The sequence below is a fragment of the Drosophila serrata genome, unplaced genomic scaffold (assembly GCF_035046125.1).
Source record: "Drosophila serrata isolate PLE 108 unplaced genomic scaffold, ASM3504612v1 contig_240, whole genome shotgun sequence".
Lineage (NCBI taxonomy): Eukaryota > Metazoa > Arthropoda > Insecta > Diptera > Drosophilidae > Drosophila > Drosophila serrata.
Genome location: NW_028257138.1, coordinates 8,938,496 through 8,962,028, shown reverse-complemented (window position 1 = coordinate 8,962,028; position 23,533 = coordinate 8,938,496). Strand labels below are relative to the sequence as shown.

The 23,533-nt window shown below is 37.7% G+C and overlaps 1 protein-coding gene across 4 annotated transcripts; it reads right to left on the bottom strand.

Moving 5' to 3' along the window:
• Positions 1-15,290: 15,290 nt before the first annotated feature.
• Positions 15,291-23,152, bottom strand: LOC110184024 (uncharacterized). Of its 4 annotated transcripts, none has more exons than XM_086831132.1 (7): positions 22,546-23,152; positions 22,259-22,493; positions 21,587-22,205; positions 21,010-21,537; positions 20,746-20,951; positions 20,157-20,540; positions 15,291-16,071 (listed from the first exon to the last, which is right to left on the bottom strand). In XM_086831132.1, the coding sequence occupies exons 2-6, from the start codon at positions 22,369-22,371 to the stop codon at positions 20,474-20,476; spliced, it is 1,533 nt and encodes a 510-aa protein (XP_086687258.1). In that variant the 5' UTR covers positions 22,372-22,493; positions 22,546-23,152; the 3' UTR covers positions 15,291-16,071; positions 20,157-20,473. The 4 variants fall into 4 exon arrangements, with proteins under 4 accessions (XP_086687258.1, XP_086687259.1, XP_086687256.1 ...); XM_086831133.1 differs by having other exon boundaries at positions 21,587-22,188; XM_086831130.1 differs by having other exon boundaries at positions 22,259-22,476.
• Between the last annotated feature and the right edge of the window lie 381 nt (positions 23,153-23,533).

Genomic DNA, 23,533 nt, shown 5'->3' with positions numbered 1-23,533 from the left:
AGTGTGTGTATGGGCGAACCTTTTAACTTTATCTCACATGCAACGAATTCGACACACAGACAGGGAGTGCGATTGTGTGTGTGTGTGGGAGGGGCTTTTCCGTTAAGTAAGACTCGCCACCGGCATTTGTGTGTGTGTCACGCACGTCTCACTTGGCCACAGCGCTGTCTTGGTGTGAGTTCCAGTTGACTATTTAATAAATCCCAGTTTTGTGGTCAGCATACCAAATTAATGCGATTTACTCGGCCAGCTCACACTCACGCAGGCACACAGAGAAGAAGGGAAAGTGTTACCAATAAAGAAAGAAAGGAAAATTCATTTAATTTATTCTAAAGATTAGCTATTCATTTCACTGTTTTTGCTCCCCCAAAAATAGAAAAAGTGCTCAGCACCGCCGTCGAAGCAGAATTGTTACACCCTGCGGACGAGGCGGCCAGAGCGGAATTTAAATTTGTCCTGGCCAGTTAGCAGGTGTAGTGTGGGTGTGTGGGTGTGTGGGTGTGTGGGTGTGTGTCTCCGGTTGTGTGGGAGAGAGTGTGAGTGTGGGTGCAAGGATGGCCGGGAATAAAACTTGGCAACTTCTTCCTGGCACGTGTTTGACTTATGCGCAGGACAAGTACCAAAGTTTAAACTTTCTCCAACTGAACGCAGCTGAACAAACATAATTTAAGGATTGGGCTAGATGTTACCTTAAATATTAAAAAATTAATTAAAGAAATTATATTTTAAAGAAATATATAACAAGTTAACAGGTAAAGGGATCAAAATGATGGGTTTTAAATAATAAAAATCTATCAAATCATTATTACATTAAGTGCTTATATATATTCCTATCTTTGTTCACATTACAAATATAGCTTTAATTCATTGTGTAATTTATAAATGGAAATCCAATTTAAATTCTATTTCAATGATCTCTGTTTCTACCAAACTCCTTTACCATAATAACCACAGGGTATGCCAAAAGTCTCGGTTTCGGGGAATCACAATGCACAATGGTTGAATGGAAAAAAGTTTTTTCGAGTACAATGCCGGGCCACCGGACACTAATGCCCGGCAAGTGGCCAGGATCAGGTCGGGTCAGGTCAGGGAGCTGCCGACAGTTGGCCGAAATCATGGCCCATATGCCAGTGGAATTTCTGGAGAAGATGGGAGAAGCATTGTGAGAGGTAAGACAGGGGACAGGACTCTCAACGGACACTCGCAACACCAACAGAAATTATGCTAATTTCCTTGAATTCCTTACACATTTATATTATTTATTGTTTTATTTTTTTTCCTCAGAGCTCCTTTTCCTTTTCTATTCCCTTTGAGTTGAAAAGAAGTATTCAAAAGTATTTAGAGTCTTGACAGTTTTTTTCTTTTGCTGAAGGGGGGCCCAGGGTTTTCGAACTTTTTGTGACTTTCATTTATACTTCGCTGGGGGGAAAAGTAATAAGACTTTCATTTAAGATATATCTCTGAAGAAATAATCTTTGACTGATGTATATAATACCATTGATGATTTTATCAGAAGTTACGAAGGAAAAATAATTTTTAATCAAGAGTTATGGTAACCTTTAATTATATGCTACAAGAAAACCAACTTCACTTACTTAATTATTTATATTGAGGCTTTCAGTTTATCGTCTTAATTATTTAACTCAATATAAAGACAAGCATTGATTTCCTTGGTTATGGTTGAAAGCTCTTTTAAAATGCAAAGCCATGTGCTTCAAGCCGGTTAAGTGATTGGAAATAACGCAATTAACGTTTCAATGATTTCGAAATATATTCTTAAAGCTAGTTAATTAACTAGCCAGTGTGTCCATCACCTATCAAGTGCTCATATTTCAGACGGATGGAGAAAAGCAATCAAGTAGCTCAACCGTTTCGCAATCAGGCTGCGGCTGCGGCTGCGACTAAGCTGTCTGCAAGAAGGATCCTTTGGACCGGGCTAGGGGCCATGGCCAGGACGAGACAAGGCCAAACGAAGGCAGCAAAACAAATCAATTAAAATAATACTGACACACACACACACACGCACAAAAGGAGGCAAAGACAGCTCGCAGCTTAGGCTAAAGTCCACTTCAGTCAAACTATTACATAATTAAATCACAGCAGCGCACGCACGCTCCTACATATACTCATAATAAATGGAGGATTATGTTAATCAAGCGGAAAAACAGACACGCAACCAAAGAGAGAATAGCAAAATAAATGAATGAATAAATGAAAGATTTTATTAATGGTTTATTTCTTCTTTAGCCGGCTGTCCCCCAGAGTCACAAAAAAAAAATAAAAACAAGTTTCAAAAAGAGTCTAAAAAAAGGAAATAAGTGGACGCAGCCGGATAAAAAAGCACAGAAAAAGTTATAAGCATTTAGCTTTGTTTTCCTTTTGCTTAAATAATTCATTAAATTAAGTGTACCGAACAATCAATCAAGTCGCATTTAGTTTTGTCGGCCAACACAGCGATAATGAAATCCTGAGATTCCGTTTGACTTTCTCCGTTTCCAGAGAAGCACCAAAGTTTTTCTTAAGAATTTCCTTTCTGGCTGACAAATTAAGCATATTTTGGCAAGGACATTTAAACTGCTGAAATATTTTAGGTCATTTTGGTACTTTTTTGAGTGGGCTCAAACTGCAATGTCAGCCTTCAGGTAGTTACGACCAAGAACTGCTACAGGATCATTTCAAAACTCTTTACTACAAACTAGTTAGGAAATTATATTTCTTATGGGATTATTAACAAAAATTTAACCTACAAAGTTATTATTTTAATATATAGAAAGGCTTCTCATAACTTCCACTGAAAAAGTTTTTATTTATTCAAATGTTCAGAAGCTATTTCACACAAAATCTGTTTATATTTTTCAAAAGCATTTTAGAGTTTTCTCTCTTCAGTTTGTAAACTCCTTTAAAGTGATTCCTCCAACACTGGGGTCAGTGAGACTGCAGTTCTAAGCCACTCGAACATTTTTGACAACTGGCAGTCGGCAGGTCCTTGAGGTCCTGGAGCAGACTGAAAGCAGACCTCAGGGCCTGAGACCGACTGGTTCATGCATGTGGTGCAGCTGAGGTGGCTCAAAAATGCGCATAAAAACTAGAGAATATTTGAAGATATATCCAAAACAATTTCTTTTACACAGACAAAAATTTTAACTATCTATTTATAAATGGTAAATATATTTCAACTTTAAAACCTGTGAATACACAAATATTAGTAATATATGATACATTAATATAAGAAAAAGCTTTATATAATCATAAGATATTTACAATTGGCTTATGTATTTCCATTTTCAATTTAATTTTGGTTCCGTGCACACAGATCCTTAGATTCATAGCTCACATGGCTGTCGCGATGATGTCGAGCTCTCCGGCTCGTCTCATAAGCAGTTGCAAGTTATTGGCGCAAGATTTCCCCCGACAACGCTTCCTGCTGAAAATTCAAGGCATGTGCCGGCGGTGGCAACATAGTTTTTGGGTCCTGCGTCACAGGGATACAAAAAAAAAGAAAACATACAAAAGACAGGCAACAAATATGCGAAACAAATGTTTGCCTTGTGCTTGCATTTTTAGCAACATATTTTTATAAAAATAATGTGTTGTATGTAACACAACAATTTCGGTCGGGGAAGGGGGGGCCTTGCCTTTGCTTTACTTTCGTTAAGCATCAAGTTTAGGTTAGTTTATAAACGCTGGCAAATAGTTGCCCATGGTCCATGCTCGGTGATTTTTCAGCAAACTTATTTACTGGGCAAATAGTTGCACTCGTTATAAAGTTAGCTGCTCGAGTGCCAAATAAAATGCCATACCGTGCACTGCTTTCCTTTTCTGGCATTTTCAGCTTTTACTTTTTTATTTTTTATTTATTTATTTTTTGCTTGTTACTCTACGTATTTTTATACTCTTGCAGGGTATTTTAATTTTAGTAGGAAGCTTGTAACGTCGTGAAGGAGTCATTTCCGGTCATTTAGATCAGCATTAAATGACGTGGCGATCGAGCCATGTTCGTACCTCCGTCTGCCTCTGCCTCGCTCACTTTCTCCTACTCTCTCTTAAGCTCAATACTTTTTAGTGTGTGTATCTCTCTCTCTCTGAGTTTCTCTAGAGATAGCTCTTTCCCTCTCGCTCTCACTTTCACTATTCTCTTGCCTCGGGGGAGTATAAATAGAGGCACTAGCGGCCCGCTGGCCTCAGTCTGTGCGTGGCCTCTGCAGTGTTAACATCTAAAGTGATAGTGATTGTGATTACCCATCGACTCCAAAAGTATCACCAGGCCAATGCAATATATCCGGATAATCAGGAAGATGCTTATTTTACCATAGAAACCCCAAAATAAGTCAACTCTACTTTGGAAGAAGATAAGCAATGACGTGTCCCCTCCACTGCGGTAAGTCTTAACCATGACAGTTATATCATATGAATAGATGCTTAAGAAGTGATCAGGCCTAGGTCTAGAATAAGCTGTGCTAGCTATGCATATATTTTTCAATGAATTCCTCCTCACTTAATTTTAATTTAAAGTGATTAAGCAATTTGTACTGGGGATATCTAAAAACGTTTACTTAAAGTTAATTACCCAAACTAATAATAAATTCTAGACGAATATATTTATGTTATCTTACCCTTTCTATAGTTGCTGATCCTGACTTTGATCCAACTTTTGCTACATTATTATTATATTCAAAGAATGCTAATAATTTAATCTTATTCATAATCAATTTTCCAATTCAATTTTATAATTTAATTCCAAGCTCCAAGGGTATATAAATTTCGACTGCCTGAAGTTAGTTTCCATTCTTGTTTGATTTTATTTTATTTTTGTACATTCTGTGTTCTGTTAAATATTTTGCGACTTTGTGGCCTGTGTTGACTTTGAGTCCAAAGGACGCTGGCAAATAAACACATATATTTTTGGAAGTTGAGCCTTGTGGTGTAGTTTTCAAACATGCTTCTTACGGCCAAGGTAACTTCATTTTAAGTAAATAATTAAAAATATGAATATTAAATATTAAAGCCCTTAGTTGCAATAAAAAGAATTATATATATTTTGCTGGAATGGTATAAGTTGAACTAGTATTATTTATTTTTTAAATGAAAGCAATCTATATCGTGGCCAGTAACTATATTCCTTTACCTTCTAATTTTAGGTAAATTTCTATAGTTATAGTTGTACCTTTTTATCACAATTAATTTTAATTTTAATCAAATTGACAACATATTAATGGTATATAAATAAATATAATATTTTCCTTATTTTTTTCCCAGTGGATCCAACACTAATAATACCAACACCTTTACCAGCTTTATCCTTTGTTCATTTGATCATAGACCAATCGCGAATGACTTTATAAAAGGCTATCAACAAAATGCGTAAATATTGGTATCTAAAAAAAAACTTTGAAAAAGTGCAACGACTATGTATATTTCAGGATACTGGATGGTGATACGCCAAAGCCATGTTTTTTAAGAGAGCGGCAAACATCAAGTCCTGTCAAAGGAGCGCATCCAAGCCTAAAACAATTAAAGCTGTCCAAGTGTTGAAGGAAATAAATTTATTGGCCTAAGAACGATATTTTCACCATTTCTATTTAATATTTAATACCTTTAGTGCCCAAAAAAGAAGAACAGCAAAGGCAATTTTAAGTATCCTTCTAGGATATTTAACGCACAACACGTAGCCCGAAAGTCTGGTTATCTTTCCCTTACTTTTAACACGAACCTCGAATATTTTTATTGGCCTGCAGCTAGGGGTTGCCTGCGGGCAGGCCTTCAATTATTTAAAGTCTTTATAATCGAATAATTAAAAATGAAAAATTAACGCATGAAAAATGCATTCTCGGCTCAAATTTACAGTCCAGCAGGGGCGGTGTGGAGCAAGGAGGGAAAAATGCCAGCTGAATCATTTTTATTTCTCCTTTATTTGCCTGCATTTTCCCCATGTCCTTTTTTTCCTTTTCACCTCCTGCTGCTGCCCAACAAACACTTTGAACTCGCACATGGACAGGCAGCACGCACACATGCAATTCACGGGTAAAAATAATTGGAGGATATTTCGCATACTTTATGGTCGCAGTGGGAGGAACTGTGCAGTGCCAGGATGTGCAAGGATGCGGGACCCAAACACATTTAATGAAAACTGCCTGAGTAATTAAATACATGATGACAAAAGTGGGCATACACATGCTCACACTTGCAGGTTTTGCAGTTTTTTTCGAGAAGTTTATGCAACAAGAAAATCGAAGCAAATAAGCTGAAGAATACTCTTACCTTTGAAAGATTTAAAATTAATTAAACATACATTTAATTAGGAAAGTATGCAGCAAAAGAGGTAAATAAATATTTATTCAAAGGAAAATAAAACCATATAGAAATTAGAAACAAAATGCCTATTTAGAATTTCATTTGTTAAGATCTGATTGCACTTTTAAAACCAAATGTAAAAGCCAAAGAGTACACCAACTTCTACCACATTCCATTCGTTTTATCATTTTGTTTTAATACAACGAAATATACGAATTATTTATGGCATTCAGTGGTCATCGGCAAGGATAAGAGTTATCCGGGCCGATTCGCAAGGACTTAACCCCACACACATTCAGTTGCCAATTTCACGCCCTCTCCCCCCGTCACATTATCGGTGGCCATTGACAGAAGATATTAAATTAAAGCCCATTTGCCACCCTAATGCGTTAAAGAGTCGGACTTAATGAGCCCGCAGCGAGTTGGGGGGAAAAACCTGGCGGAAAAACCCCAACAAACTGAAGTCTCACTCAACCCCCTCGAAACTTGAACTATTTACGAGTTGGTCCGTGGCCTTTGTTTGCATTTGCCAAACTGAGAGACAGGAAAATGTAAAATGTGTAAAACTCGCCAAGTAGTGTCCGGCACAAAGGCATAAGAAAAATTCCAAACAAAACTTAATTATTTTGCCAGGAGTTAAGAGAGGGGAGTGCGGGTACCGAAATGGGTACAGAAATGGGACAAATTGGCCAAATTTGCTTGACTTGCTGGCAAGTTTGCACTCGTATTTGCCGCTCTTTGTTTATATTAACTGAGCAAGGGTGACATTTTTTTCCTTCCTGCCTTTCATTTGCTGGGTTTTTTTGTTTTTTCGTTTTACTTTTCAGTTTCTTTAATGAGGGTTTAAGTATTATTTGCCCAAGGGTTGCCTTTGGCCCTTTTGTTTAACTGGCGGGTCTTGGCCTCCATCTCAAACTCCGGCACCTTGCGTTTTCTAAGCCGTATACCTTGTCGCCGTAATTTGAGTGGGAAAATGGCAGGCGCAAAAAAAAAAAGGTTTGCGTGTAATAATTTTTAATTTTAATTTTTAGTTCGCTGCGGCCAGGAAAAGTTTTCAGTTTCCTCCCAGTCTCAATATATATATATATATTTTTTTAGCCACTTAAGCGGGCTTAGGGTCAAAAAAGAAAGAAGTAGAAGGTCGGGTGCAAATAAATGTGGCAACAACGAGTGAGCCAGAGTGCCTGTACTTGGCGGTTCCGAGATAACCAAATGAGATGTCGCTGGCGGAGTAAATAACCGGCCAAACTTATGACAAAGGCCCGAGTCCGAGTCTGATGTCATTTGCCAGATTACTTTTTTGGCAGTTGTAAGGACGATTTCAATACAAATTCACTTAATTGTTGGGAGAAATGGTAAGCGGAAGGACATGCCCTCAACTGATGGCAGATCAACGAGATAATTTTTGTGTCATTTCTGTTACTATTTTGGGAACATTATAGAGGTTGACCCAATTTTAATTCTTTTAGAAACTAATAGGGGGAACTTTAAATATATATATTTAAGAAGGGTTTCTATTAATTTAGAGAAAAACGTAATAGGAATTTATGTAACGACTTGTTAATAAATTTTTCCTACTTAAGATAAAAAATCTTTTTAATTTCACCTTATCTATTGACTTAACTGATAAGCTTAACCGGAATTCGGTTGAATACAACACCAATCAGTGTTTGTAAGACAGTTCGCTACTTTTGTTAAAGTAAATAAAGGCCCGCCGTCATCCTGCAGGATGTTGATCAACAAAGGCTTTCAATCAGGCAACGTATTGTAAGCTCCTTTTGTCTCGCAAAACGGACCTTTCCTTTTTTTTCCCCGCTGGCGGCAACCGTAATTTGATTGACTGTTTTCCGTATAAAAATCATGCCCAGTCCTCGGTCAATCGATTATTTCAACAATCTTGGCGAAAACATTTTCGCTCTTGACTCTGACACTCACTCTGCGTAATTATCATTATGATGATGAGTTGTGGAATAATTTGCCAAGAACAACAACAACAGCAGCACAAGTGCATGAAACGGGCCAAAAGATTGTTTGACATTGCCATTCGAGGAACTCGGAGGACATAAAAGGATCGGAGTTCTGGTGGGATAGCTTGCGATGGCAGAGACACATAAAAGTAAATTCCATTTTCATTAATTGTCCGCTTTCCCTGTTTGCCCTCGGATCGGAGGACTCTCCCATCGTCCCCGCAACGAACTGCACTTGACTGGCGGTGGAATTGGTGGAATGCCGCGTCAAGTGGCGTCCATTGGAAACACTACCGAGTGGCGAACGTCCGAGGGTCCTTGGTCCTTCAATAATTATAATTTGTGTACTTTAATGGGCGGCGGCTGGAAGGGATCAGCCGCTGCTCCCACCACAGCCACGGAAGCAGCATAAAAAATAATTTTAAATCAGCTGCATATTTACCCAAAGCCTTATTTGATTTTAATTGATTTTTTCGCAAGCGATATTTGCTTTTAATTTGCCAGGACGACGAAGTCGTTGCGATGCCTCTGCATGTGTGTATGTGTGTTTGCCCATAATTCGACTGTTTGATCTGGCAAAAAAATATATGTATATATTCGCACACGATGGAATGGAATGGGATGGATGGATGGGCGTATTTTAATTTTATTTGCTTTTTAAATGAAGCGTCATTGGCCCAAAGCGAGCTCAACTGATTGTGTCTCCGCCGCGAGCGATTGACAATCAGCTGGCTGGGGCTGCAGTCCATAATACACACCATCAAGCGAACCCTCCTCATCGCCTTCTAGAATGAACAAAAATGCCCCCCAATCACAACAACCCCAGCAAAAAAAAATACATAAAAAAATTAACCTCAATGCAAGTTATGCGTGCGCCAGCAGCGAATAAATAAGAAACGAGCCAACGAATAACACAAAGAGGGAATTTTATGCTTTCCATTTATGGAATTTGGATACACTTTCTGTGAGATATATATAATATATTATAACTCATTCAGCAAGTTCTTGGAAGACAACAGAAGTAGTTATAAACAAATAGGTAGTATCCTGAATCATTCTATATATTCAGGTTAATTTATGTTGTATCCTAAAAGAATAGTATTCCCTATTTGTCTAAAGCCTTTCAAGCTGATAATCATATTAATTTGGACAGTAATTCTAAATGTATATAATTATAAACTTATAGTTTGATAAACTTTTGAATTACTATTTAAAAATGAATACCATTATGTGTTAGAACTCTAAGAAAGAGTATTGTTAAGGTATTTATTCAAACTCTATTAAACTATTCAAGTTCAGCCTCTCCTGATCAAAGTTTAAAGATCAAAGATCTCTCTTAAATACAGAATAATCTTGCTGATCCCATTATTACAGTCATGGTTACAACCTTCATGGACTAGTCCATATAGGTTACCATAAATGTTGTACTGCAAAAATAAAGGAAAATTTTATTTACTTTGTTTCTTTGCGCGCCCCGAGCTACTTAAGTTCTTGGCTTTTCCCTGATTTCCCACTCCCCCCAATGACTGTGCTGTTGTTGTTGTATATCGTAAAATATTTGCGTTATTATGCTAGTAATTTTTCCTCCTTTTTTCCCCCCCTTTGTTGTTTTCTTGCCTGCGTCAGGACATTGTTATTGTTGTTGTTTTTGCTGGCTAGTTGGCGGTTGGGTTTTTCCGCCGTTGTCGTCACAGTTCGGTAGCTCATTTTTATTTCACTAGCCCCCGGGCGGGGATGACAAAATCAGGACTTGCATGTGAGTGCCAGAGTCCTGTGGCAGCTTTTCCCTGCTATTTCACCAGCTCGTCATAAAATGCCAAGCATTTCCCAGAAACACAAAGAGTAACAACGACAACCAGAGATACTGCCATTAAAACTAAATCAAGTACTGTCGACTTTTCCTCTACACCGGGATTCCCTTTTCTCAGATATTTTCAACTTGTAGTTTAACTTTTCTGTCGAAAAGAAAAACATGTATAAAAAAAAACGAACAGATTTTTAGCTCACCTGAGAGAGCCAAAAGCCAATTTGCCTAAGCTGGCAAATCGGATGAGGAACTATGCCCGGGCACCGGCATTTTAATGACCTTCAACTTTGACAACAACGCATAAATGGGGGCAACAATTGGGGCGTTAACGGAAATTGGCTTAAAAAGCTATAAAAATAGCTCAGCATCTTGGCGCTGAAGTCTGGCACATTTATTGGTAAATAAAGTTCCGTTCCAAGGTATAAAAGTTAATAATAAATTGAAACAATAAGGCGAATTTTGTTGATCTCTTCGCTAGGTCAGACACAAATCTCTTCCGGTTTTTTATGGCTAGCAATAAAATTGGTAATTGGTAGAAGAAGGGCATATGAAATTAGCCAAGAGAAAGGGATTTAATTAAACTTCAAAGTGCAAGCTGTTGATTAAAAGTCATCGAGGCTTTTGCATTGGTAGTATATCTTTAAATTTAAAAGGGTGCTTTAAAAGTACTTTAAGATCGAAGAGTTTTCTTTATATTTTAATATTTGCTTGTACCAAATAAATTCCTTTATGCCAGAGCCTAATATTTTCTTTTTTACCAGAAGAAAAACTCTTTTTTCATCACATCAAAACAATTTCATATAAGGAACAAGGCGTTAAATTTTTAATTAGCCCACTCTACGGTTGATGATTCTTGAACATATATATATATATATATATATACTTATATTTTTAAGTAGAATAGAAAAGAAATTCCCAGAATATCAGACATAATTAAATATTAAGAAGGTTTGCCAATTAAGAGAGGCCTCGGTACATTTTCAAGCACAAATTTCCACGTCTATTCATGTCACCAAATTATCCCATAAAGTGAAAAAGGTAAAAATTCAACAGAAAATTGGCCAAGGATGTGTCGCAGGGGGAGTGGGGGTGGGGTATAAGTGGGAAAGGACATTTGCCCCTAATAGATGGCAATCTTAGGCGTGTGTATCGTGATTGTTATGCTCCTCACCTCGCAGAAGATGAAGACGCACACAGTGCGCATGTGACATAATTGAAGGCGACACGTATGAGCAGGTGATTCCTCCTCCTGCTCCTGCTCCTCGTCCTTTCTGTTCTCCGTCCAATGGAAGATTATAATGTACGCATTGCTTAATTTGAATGGTGCGTGCTGGGCCCAAAGTCCTGCCTCCCGTGCCTCCTGTGTGTCCCGTGTCCTGCCACCTTTGAAATGCTGTCAGAGACGCTAAATGAAATTAAAGACAGACCCAGCTTCCCCTGCTTCTGGGGTCACAGATAACAGGGCACTCATGTTTTAAAAATTAAGCGAAAATAACGAAATTAGCATAAATAAGCGGCGCTAATAGGATTTCCTTTGTAATTATCAAATTGCCAGGCACCACGCATAAAACATGAAAATTGTAAAATAAATTAAAGAATCGACCGGCTTTAAGCGTCACCCACATGCCGCTCCCGTTTGTGGTTAAAAAATAAAGCACAGAAAACAAAAACAACAACAAAAAATGATGGCAAATTTACACACATGTTGGCACCTGCTTTATTTTTTCGTCCTGTTTGTTTGTTTGCCGATTTCTGTTTTGACGCCTGCGCTTGTTTTGTGGGTAATTTATTGGCCTGCTCGCCAAAATCGATTTCGCATTATTCGCGTGTATCAATGCACTGGCTAATTTGCTTAAAAGCATAATTAACACGGCGCACCCAGCTAGCACTTTATGGTTGCACGTGAGTCGTAAAAAATTCCCAAACACGCGAGGTGCAAAAGACATGGCAAAAACACGATGCGAATAATACAAAAAAAATCAAGAGAAAAAATAAAAGGAAAACAGCTGTAAATCAGCGTTCAGAGCAGACAATGCCAATAACAACAAAAAAACACAACTTCGACAAAGCTGCACACCACACGGCGTATACGTAATGAATTTTTCGTATGTTTTGCTCTCTGTCTGTCTTTCTCGCTTTTTTGTGATTATATTTTAGTTAAAAAACGAACTTACCTTTGGGAATGAGAGTATTAAAAAGCGTTGATGCAGAAATGAACACAAATATTAAATAATTAGAGGGATAATAATATATATATATATATTTGGTATTTTAACTTGTAACATGAAAGTAAGCTTTATACAATTGCAGATTTAAATGCAATAAAAACTCTATATATTTATGTTAAAAAAAACCTTTACATTTTAAATTTACAGTTTTACATTCACTGTTTTGCATTTTCCTTTATTTTTAAAGATCGTTTGTACAACAGCTATATGATATAGTACATAGTCCAATTTTAATAAAATTGTACACAAAATTCTATAATAATATATTATCAGTTTTTATTTATTTTATATATATCAAATTTTATATATATAAAATCTGTTGAAAACTGAAAAAGTTATAATATTTTTAAAAATTTTCCGATCGATCCTGTGTCAGCTACATTTATGTAAATACATATATAGACCACCTATTCGCCATGCTCTGATTTATATATTAGTAAAATTATATAGGAGAATAACTCAATAGTTTCAGTGAAATAGCTTAAATTTGTTCCAAAACAAATCTCGCACTTCTGTGCATATGATTCCCAACTGGTTCCAACATCCCCGGAACGAAGTGACTGCTGCCGGCCAAGTATCAGAAATGTGTTGTGTTACAAAAGTTGCAAGTCATTGTTTATTGGTGTTCAAAGTTAGTAACTGATCATAGATACTTACTGGTCATAGGTACTTATTGGTCATAGATACCTACTGGTCATAGACACTTAATGTTTATAGTTAATCACTGGCCATAGTTAATTACTGATTATAGTTAATTAAGGGTCATAGTTAATTACTGGTCAAATATTAATTACCGATCATAGTTCTATAAATCGTCCGATCCTCCCTATGGCAGATATATATGTGTAAATATATAGTCCACCGATTCGCCATGCTCCGAATTATATATTAAAAAAATTATATAGAAAAATAACTGAATAGTTTCACTAAAATAGCTTAAATTTGTTCCAAAACAAGTCTCGCACATCTGTGCATATGATTCTCAACTGGTTCTAACATCCCCGGAACGAAGTGACTCTTGCCGGCCAAGTATCAGAAATGTGTTGTGTTACAAATGTTGCAAGTCATTGTTTATTAGTGTTCAAAGTTAGTAACTGAATATACCTACTTACTGGTCATAGATACTTAATGTTCATAGTTAATCACTGGTCATAGTTAATTACTCATCTTAGTTAGTAGATGGTCATAGACACTTAGTGATCAGAGTTACTTACTGGTCAGGAGGAAGTCGATGCTGATCAAGAATAAATATACATATATAACTTGAGACTTGATTTTTTATATTTTATACTGGCATTACTTTACCTTACTATAGTCATAATTATTTCTATATAAACATTAATCTTTCTTCTACAATTAATGGTATCCTAAATAATTCAAAACTTGGCTTCTCATTTCTGGTTCATAAATTCCTCGGTTACCGAAACTTTTTGACTTTGCTTCAAGCAACACAATTTAATATTTTTAATTTCGAACATAACTTTGAAAAACTTTTCCTCTTGACTTTTTGGCCCCCAAAAAGGTTTCATTTCCATTGCCATAATTCGCTTTGCGGACCAATTAAAAGTGATTAGTTTCAAATTGTGTCATTTATATAAACAATTCGATGGCGAAAAGTGTGCAAACCTTTTCTATACCCCATACTCACAGTACTTGTTTAATTCTGTGGTAATTAATTAGCCAAGCCTACGCCCATTCAAATTGGCCAACGGTTCACGTGGCTTGGGAAAATGCTTTTCCGGCAATGCACGTAAGCGTTTACCTATAATTTTATGACTTTATGAGTAGGTGGAAAGAGGCGCGCGTCGGACGTAGAAATGGAAAATGGGAAACTGGGAAACTGGGAAGCTGGGAAACCGGTGTTGCCTGTAAACAAAGTTTTTGTTGGGGGCCAAAACTTTTCTAATTATAATCTACATAACTTAAATTTGCAAATGAGACGCGAGGGCAAACGCGCGCACAAGTTCGCCGCTGCCAAGGCATGTGAAATTAAATTATGTCTGCGCCATGTATGAGAGTATGGTAAAAAAAAAAGAATAAAAATAAAAATTTAAAAACAGCTGTTGAAAGGTAAATACTCACTCGACACTCGATTCAAAAAGCCAAAAGTCTCTGGCATTGGCAAGCAATGCAGCAAATTGAAAATGTTCACAGTCGAAATGGAATATTTGCAGCATTTTATTGATTGCTTCATTTAAATACACATATACACATTCTCACACACTCTGAAAAGCAGGGAAATATATATGGCAGGCGGCATTTTCCTTGGATCCAAAAAGTGCCTACGAACTTTCTGCGTTTATCTTGAAAAATCATCTAATCTTAGCTAGACTTCATATTTTTCCCAACGCTAAGCTGCCTGCCATCTGAATGTGTATCGCTTTTTTTTTGGGGTTAGTTCTGGAAAACATAATCACTGGGAATTCAGAGAAAATACTAAAGGAATTTTTGAAAATTCTAAAGAATACTTTATCTTAACAAATATATTACAAAAATATATATATTAATAATTAAAAGTTAATATCAAGATGATATAAAAGAATACTCGTATATAACCCTCAAAGTTGTTTGACAGTTTGAATTTAGATTACTATAATATAATACCTAATAAATTTAAATATTTTCTTAAATAATTTCTGTTAGTTTGAGCTTAGAAATTAACATTCTTTAGCCACTATAATATTATATTCACTACAAATAAGTTTAAATTTTAAAAACCTTTTAAAAAAAGTGTTCATAAATATCCTCTCTATATTTTCCCTAGTATTTTTTTAGTGCTATGAGAAAACCTTGTGATTTTTTAGCGAAATGGGTTTTTAAAACACAATTACTGAGCCGTGCAAAATGTGTGTGCTGACTGACTGTGTGTGTTGTGTGTGTGTGTGGTTGGAACCTCTTCGGTGGCTTTTTCCAAACACCCTTGGGCATATTTTAGAGGCTCATGTGACAAATTGCCCCAGCACGTGTATCGCATGCTCATTTCTGGAATATGCCTGATTCGCTGGGCTCTCTCTGTGTTCTTTTCCTGCTGCCAGGACTTGTTCCCGCTGATATCTTTTAGTTGCGCACACGCTGACAAATCCAATTCATTTTTTGCCGCCTTACGTGGCGTATACGTAATGGGCCAGCAACTAAAGGTAATGCGATGGCTGCTACCTGCCACCATTCGCCGCTCTGATTTCCATGTTTATGCATGTACACTCCACAAATTGGCTCCCACTTCAATCATTTTCATTTTTCCGTTGCCACGTTGTTCTTTTTTCCCTTCTCTTCTTTTTTTTTAGTTTTCCGCTGGCATTCTCTGGTTCCATTCGCTGGCGGTCCATCAAGTGGAAGGCAATCGAAAATTGGCGCTTCGCAACAAAATGCTCAATGTTCGAGCAAGGAATGGCCGGAGTCCACTTTGCCGGAATGATATTGTTGCAACGATGCCCGGGCATCATCCAGCAACTGGCAACAATTACGCGCCGCCTTAATTGCCGCACAAGACACTGAGAGAAAAGAGTGGCATTTATACAAGAATTCTCGAAAATGCATGGCAGGATATAGGGAATAAAACAATAAAATCTCTTGATAATAAGGTAGATTAAATTATTCAACTCAAGATCATATTAAAATCTGTAATCCTACACACATTTAATTCATATTTTTCCTAGTAAGTAATGTCCCCTTTTTCCTCTGAGTGTATGTGCCCCCTCGTTAACATGCCGATGCAACAGCTCCAACAATAGCATACCTATCGAGCAGACAGGGGGAACGGCATCGGTGGGCATCGGACCTGAAATCAAAATCATTGGTGTGAAAATAAACTAATTGAAGAAAAATTTCATTTGCAACAGCGGCCGAAGCAACGGCAGCAGTAACACAGCATCGCCACTCGACGCACCGCATCTTGTTGCATTTGACCCTGGGTCAAGTTGCAGGCGAGCCACGGCATATATGCCATTCCAGGCCATGGCAGGCCACATCCCTGAACTTCCACGACCCCCCCGCCATCTACACATTCACATTCCCCACATTTGTGCTGGAACAGGAGACATCGGATCAGAAGGACAATGCAGGACGATGCCATGGAGGTGAAGGCAGGCCAGTGCGACGTGTGCTTACTTATTAGTTCAACAAATCTGTAGTTGGGACACTGATCATAGATTTTAGATTTCAATTTTAAATTTTAAATTATAATTATATAGGAAGAAATAGGCACTTTTTATAGAGAATCTAAATGGAATTTCATTCACTAGTTTAAAGTAAAAGCTTACATTCCTGAGAATGTTATAAAAAATGCTTATCACTACTAAAAAATCTAAATATAGAAATATTAATATATATTTCTAAATATATCCCAATATTTGAATCCTTAACTTTCAATAGAATTTAATATCTAGCCACTGTGCATGAGTAAGTCTCTTAATGCTCCCCCGATGCTCTGTTCCTGCCGAACTATATATTCTGGAAGTTGCCTGCTGACCGGCTAACTATCACAATGAATGCATGAAAAACTACATAACGGTAATGTGCAGTTGCCATGTAGCAGTGAACCAGTAGCAGCAACAGCAGCACCAAGAGTAGCAGGATACAGCAGCAGATGTTGCTGATGATGGCGCCCTGAGTTGTATGCTACACTTTTTGCACGACGCTTTTGTATGTTCAACGTGGCGTGGGGGGCGGGGGGAGCAGGGGCGTGGCACATATCCCTCGCTGTTTATTTGCCGCTGCCTACAAGCTGCCACCGGCTTATGGGTTTCGAATGCTGTGGCAATATCCAATGTTGCTGCCACCATGCCAGTTGTTGCCACCAGCAACAGTTGCGTGAGTGCAACAGAGTGTTGGTGGATCCACCAGATAGATGGACAGCCTGACTAACAAGCCGTAGATATTGCAGGCAGAGAGGCAACAAACGAAAAAAGGCGGAATAAAGTAAGAAAAATATAACTACGAAACGCACTCGGAGGGTTTTTTGAAAAAAAAACCTTCCACTAATTGGAAGCCTCCCTTTTGTACTTCAAATGGAAATTCATCGAGGAAATTATTGGTATTATTGATACATATCAAGGGTCTGTCAGGGCTTCATTAATAATAAGTGGCTATGGTATAAATGCAATAAAATCATTGAATAGCAGTGTTCATTACCACTTAAAGAGCGCTCGCCATATACTTGAACTAGATATCATATACTGACCTCCATTTAGCTTTAATTTGTAAAAGGAAAATAAAGATTAATTGCTAAATAATATATTGTTATATTTTCAAAATATTTATAAACCATTCTATGTTCTTTAAAACTCATTTAAATTGAATACTGTCCTTACACTTTCGACGGCAGTTTTGCCAATTTTTTGGCTGTCCCAGCCACAAATCAAATCTCTGATTCTCTGGCTCGATATGGCAGAGGAGTGGCTCCGCCAACTGAACTAATTTCTTTCACGCTACGGTCTGAGTTATGGAGCTTAAATTGGTTGGGCCCCCGAACCGACACCACGGCCCCTTGGACCGCAAAATTTGCATTTCCCTCCGACGTCTGCTCTACTACTATATCTTTTGCGCTCCTGGAAGTGTGGTGGCATCTACATAAATGTGGCTTTTCATTAAAATCTAAAAGCATAAATCTAAAAAGTGAAACCAACAATGCCAGAGCAGACACACAGGCGGTCCTTTCCCATTCCAGGATGCTGATTTCCACAGGATCTGCGGGCTGACTGCTTTATGCCTTTCTTCCTTCCTGTCTGTGCCTGTATTTGTGTCTGTGTGTGTGTGCGTGGCTAAAAACTAATTGAATTTTGAAATTCAAGTTGAAATTAAAAAATTACCAACAGACCAGCCGGCCACAGTTGGCATTTGGCAATGGGAAATAAACTGTAAAACGGAAATGTATTCGGCAGGTGGAAATTGAAACTGATTGAATTGTAAAGTGAAGCATAAAATGCCTTTGCCTGTGCTCTGTTGTTGTTGTTCTCGTTTTTGTCGCTGTTTTACAGCTGCTGTCACGCCCACCGCCCCTCAGTTCTTCAGCTCTTGGTGGTTCGTTATTTTTTCCTTTTTTTTTTTTTGTTGTTATAATTTATGGTTTTCGATTTTAATTTGCGCATTTGGGCGCGTGTTTTATGGGAGTTTTCATTTTTTGTTGGTTCCTTTTGCATATTCCTGCGTGCCTTCTGTGTTTTGTCACAGTAAAATGTAAGAATGATTTAGAACGAGAGCAGATTGAGGAGTTTTAACATATTTTTAATCTGCTTCGAGGGCAGCCAAATAAATGATTATTGTTGTTTAAGCTGATTGAAATGTTGTACAAATGTTTGAATATTTATTTAACAATTGATATGATTATAATATGCTTCATTTAATATGTAATATCTATTGAAGACATTAAAAGTCCCAAAGAATTTATACAAATTTAACTGATATTGAGCTAAAGCCACTTGAAATCCTTTCACAATCTCCTTTAAAAGCTTCATTAACTCAAAATTTATTAGTTTCATAATGGAATAACCTTATTCCAAGCTTTCATTTACTAATAGAAAATAAAAGTGAATAACTGCCCTCGTTGCAAATGCCAAGGCATATGCATTATGATTAGCAGCCATAATTGAAGTTTAACTGCGCGTGTAATAAAAGCGATTTTTGGCCATTTGCAACGCATTAACAGCATAAATAATATGAGGCGAAAGTGTGAAAATAAGGACACGCGATATGTTCTGTGGCTCCCATTTCTCAGACAAAAAACCCTCACACACGCAAAAGAAATCCAAAGACATTTCTCAAAAAAAAAAAGAAAAGGAAACCCGGATGAAAAGACGGCCCAATTTTTGATGAGTTGAGGATTTGGGGCGCGAGAAAATGTACGAAATGCGATATTGTACAAAGGCATTAAGAACGTGCTGGCATTACCCAGGACCTAGACAGCGACTTATATGCGTTTATATATATGTGAAAATATATATATATGGTATTTTCCCGACCGCAAACAAACGACGGCGACTTATTCATTGCGCTTGCCATTAAGGTGGCTCTCGGTGCCATTTGGCCATTGCCTCAGCCATTGCCATGGCTAACACCGCCATACCGCCAGGGTGATATATAACACGCTCATAATTGGTCATAAATCTGACAAATGTAATTTGTCATCACTCAAGCAGCTAGCGAACCGGGACCAGCATCACCCCAATCTTTTACAGGATCCGCAGAAAAAAAAACAACAAAAAACAAGTCATAAAGAAAATTAGATTTCGCGACTAAGAGATACCTGGTGTTAAGGTTTATTTTTGAATATTATAATATATAATAAGAAACCTTGAAAGTATGAGTATTTTATATTGTAATCTTATCAACATCTTATCTACCATTTTATTAGACTTTCAATAAGAATCACTCCATAATTTAATATCAAATTAAATACTTAAATATTGTTGTTAAATATTTATAGGTCCTTGTTAAGGCATTACATTCCTGTCCAATCCCAAAATCCTTTGAGGTATTAACTATGAGCAACACATACCGATTTCCTCGGCTTTTCGCTTTGTCGAACCCTAGTTTCCTCCTCTTGCCCTAAAGGGCCTCGGACTTGGTCCAAGCTATGGTGAAGTGCCAAAATGAAAAAGGTGCTTGACACAAAATGTCAGCTGGATACTTTTTTATTGCACAATCACAACATATACATACACACAAGCGAAGTCCCTCACACACGTACGCATACCCTGACACCTTTTTGGATATGCCCAGAAGCAGGCAATGCTTTTGTTTTAGTTTCCGCCCAACACGCACACACCCACACACCACCACACACACACACACACACACACACACATAGATAAACAATATTTTCAAGCACTCAACACATAAGCCACAAAGTAGTTACTTTTTACGCACCTCAAGCACACTTGTCCGGTGTCCGGCCTGTGGAAATCATGATTGTTTTCCTTTTGCGCTCACTTGGGCTCGTAAATATTTTACAAGTTTTGCCGGGCAACTAATTTCGGTCCTTATAGATGACATATGACTCAGTTTTTCCGGAAGGAGAGAGGGGTACTAGGGGCGCTCCAACATCTACATTTCATTATAAATGACTTTCAAAATGGCCCAAGCGTTGTAAATGGAGTAAGTGCGTGTTTCTGGTCAGGGCATCGACTTGGGCATTAGGTTTTAATGGTCGGCAGCAATCAATAGGCCATGATAATTTATGGCGATTATGTTGGCCCCAATGCCGAGAAAGTTGTCCATGAATATGACTTAATATCGAGCTGTGATTTTCCCCTAGAGAGAGATGATAGAGAGTGAGGTAAGTAAACACATTTTAATATTCAATCTTTGCTAAGAAAATATTAACCAAATTAATGGGAGAATAAAGCAGTATTATGGCTTCTTTAAGAGGGAAATTTAGTTGAGTACATTTCTGGAAAATCCGTTACACTCTTAATTACTTAAATATAATATATTATATTACAATTAATAACATCACTTCTTGGTAGGCAAAGAGGTAAGTGGAAATACTGCACCATGATGCCGCATCCACTGAAATATCACATACACAAAAGTCTCTCCCATTAGGTAGAGAAGTAGGGAAAATCGAAACTCATAGCCACTCATTGAAATGTGGAGCAAAGTAGAAAACAAAATGATAAGAATAAATAGTACACAAGTTTCTGATGATGCCGTGGCAATTAACTGCAAAGAAATAGTTTGAATATATGATAAGGAAATGTAAAAATCATGAAATATTCACACTGCAATTTCTATTGTAGCATTCGTGATAGTATAGAAGTGGGAAAGTCAAGAAGATCGCATAAGTGCTTAGGCTCATCACGAATCCGAAGCAGGCATCCAACATTTTCCTACGCTGCAGTCCCCTGACCACAATCGCCTCACAGAACACCTCACCCAGGCCAAAATACATCAGGACATTGAGATCGGGCAACAGGTTGAATCGCAGACCGATAAATTGCCAAATCAGGTTATCGATCTCCCGACACAGCACACACATGGCCATCGAGCTGATGACCAGTCCCAACAGAGTAAAAAGCCACAGATGATCGGGTCGCCTCAAGGAGTGAGTAGAGATATAGACCAGGAAAGAGGCTACCCAGCAAATGATGGTCATGACAATGAAGTCGACCAGTGCGAACGTATAGAAAAGATGCAGCACCGGCAGGACGAGGAAACAGAAGCAATTGATGTACTTGACCCATCCATAATGGATGCGATCCTTTGATATAACAGGAATAAAGTGGGCCGCAACGAAAAAGATGGGTACCTAGGGAGAGTTGCATTAAAAAAAATTAATAACTAATCACCATACCCACCATAAAGATCCTGTATGTCAAAGGGCTATCCTGCATAATCTTATTTCCATTCACAGTCGTCCACCAAATGCGTCGCCTCGAATAGGATCTTTGCTTCGTATAGCTGCCCAAAATCTCATCATCGCTTTCCAGATCGGAAAAACTCTCTGGTGGTCTCTTTTTTTTAAGACCACTTCTTGCAAATTCCATAAAAGACGATACCACGATCACAAGCAGGACAATGCCAAAGGTAAATATGAATACAATGACTCTGAACTCGAGAAGAGTTAGGTCTTTACTTTTAGCCGTATCATTACCCTGGATATAGAGTCTTCGATTGGACACAACCAACAGATAGACTAATCCAAGCATCATAAATGTTATGCAGGACCACCAGGTAACTCCATCAGCTTTGTATCCTTGCGCACATATTACCATAATCCCGATCACAAAGTACCTCATAATGTCTCCAGTCAATTTGGCAAACTGCAAGGGACTCGAATTCTCCTCTCGGACAACACAGGTCCGCCAGGCACTTGTGTAATATGGCATCAGTAGACAAGGTCCAGAGATCAGGTAAGCGGAGCCCAACATTGTCGTCGGAGTGAATTCAATGAGCGATACTAGATTCGGAAAGAAGCTGTAAGAATTTAAGCAATAGCAGAGATTGCCTTCTAATTGATATCTTCGTACAAGTACTTGGTCACCATATGCAGCAGACTGAATAGTATTATCAAAATGGCTGCATTGCATAAGCCATAAATTGGTATAAAGGACTGATTGAGAGTGCAGAAGAAAATCTTCATCAAGTTAATTAGATTGACAAAAAGTCTACAGCTAAATGTATTAATCGCAAGAATGCAGTACTCTTCGGCACTCGGGTCCGTTCCCTTGGGCAGCGAGCATTTAGTCTGAAAATAATATATTTCTAGATAAATCCTAGATTAAATTCATGGGAATCCCCGCTTTCGAGTACTTGCCACATTGGGATAATTCACAATTTCCATTTTTTCATTTCGAATTGTTATTTTTATTATTATCAAGGGTTATTTTAACTATATTTGATTTATAGAACTAAGCTTGCTGTTTAATAATTTATGTTGTGTCTCAAGTATTCAATTTACTAACTAAGTATGAAGCTTATTTAGTGATTACATAAATATTTTCACAGAGAACCTCGCCTGGGATGGCTTCCAAGGTGCAGATGCAATTGCAACGCCTTCGAAATGGGTCAACTTAGGGTTCATGAGCGATCGCCGGCGTCATAGTCAACGTGACGAGTTCCAAGTACGCCGTATATCTTGAGATTCATCTACATATCTCCGGCGACTGGCAACAGCCAAAGATACGGATTCCAGCCGTAATGAAACTAGATGCGACACATTTGGCAAATTGCCGTCGCATCAACATCAACAACGCTCCAAACACATGATATTCTCCTTCTGATTTTTGTAGTCTTTTATTTTTTTTATTTTTGGTATTGGACTGCAAGAGAAAATCCGAGAACTCGAGCTCGAGCTCGTCTCAATTAGCGTCAATTGAATTATTACACGGCGACACTCATTCAATTTTCAGCGATGGGGGACCAGGCCCACGGGCAAGTGTTGTTCAGGTTTTTCGTTTTTTGTGAAAGATGAGAGTGAATGTGACTGAGAAACTGGGAATGGGTGAAAGGAGTAATTTAATGCCCTTTAAATTTATTTGAATTTCATTGGGATATCAAGTTGGACAAGTTAGTAAAAGCATTTAAACCTAGGGAAACCTAAATTTAATAGATATTTGTACAATGAAGTACTCATCAATTGCAAATAATAAAGAAGCTTATACCTGGGTTAAGTACTTAATGTTATAATATTTAAAGTTTTCAATTAATCCATATTTAAAAAGATTGAACTTGTTCTGTGTACAAAGAAATAAATAATAATAAAGATAAATATATTAAATGTATTATACAGTGTTATTTTAACC

Excerpts from the sequence above, each read along its gene's own strand:
- LOC110184024 (XM_086831130.1), bottom strand. The coding sequence starts at position 22,572 with ATGGAAATTGTGAATTATCCCAATGTG. Across the intron at positions 21,538-21,586 it reads TGACATACAGGATCTTTATG|GTACCCATCTTTTTCGTTGC; the intron begins GTGGGTATGGTG and ends AACTCTCCCTAG. Across the intron at positions 20,541-20,745 it reads ACCTCTTTGCCTACCAAGAA|GGGAAAATCACAGCTCGATA; the intron begins GTGATGTTATTA and ends ATCTCTCTCTAG.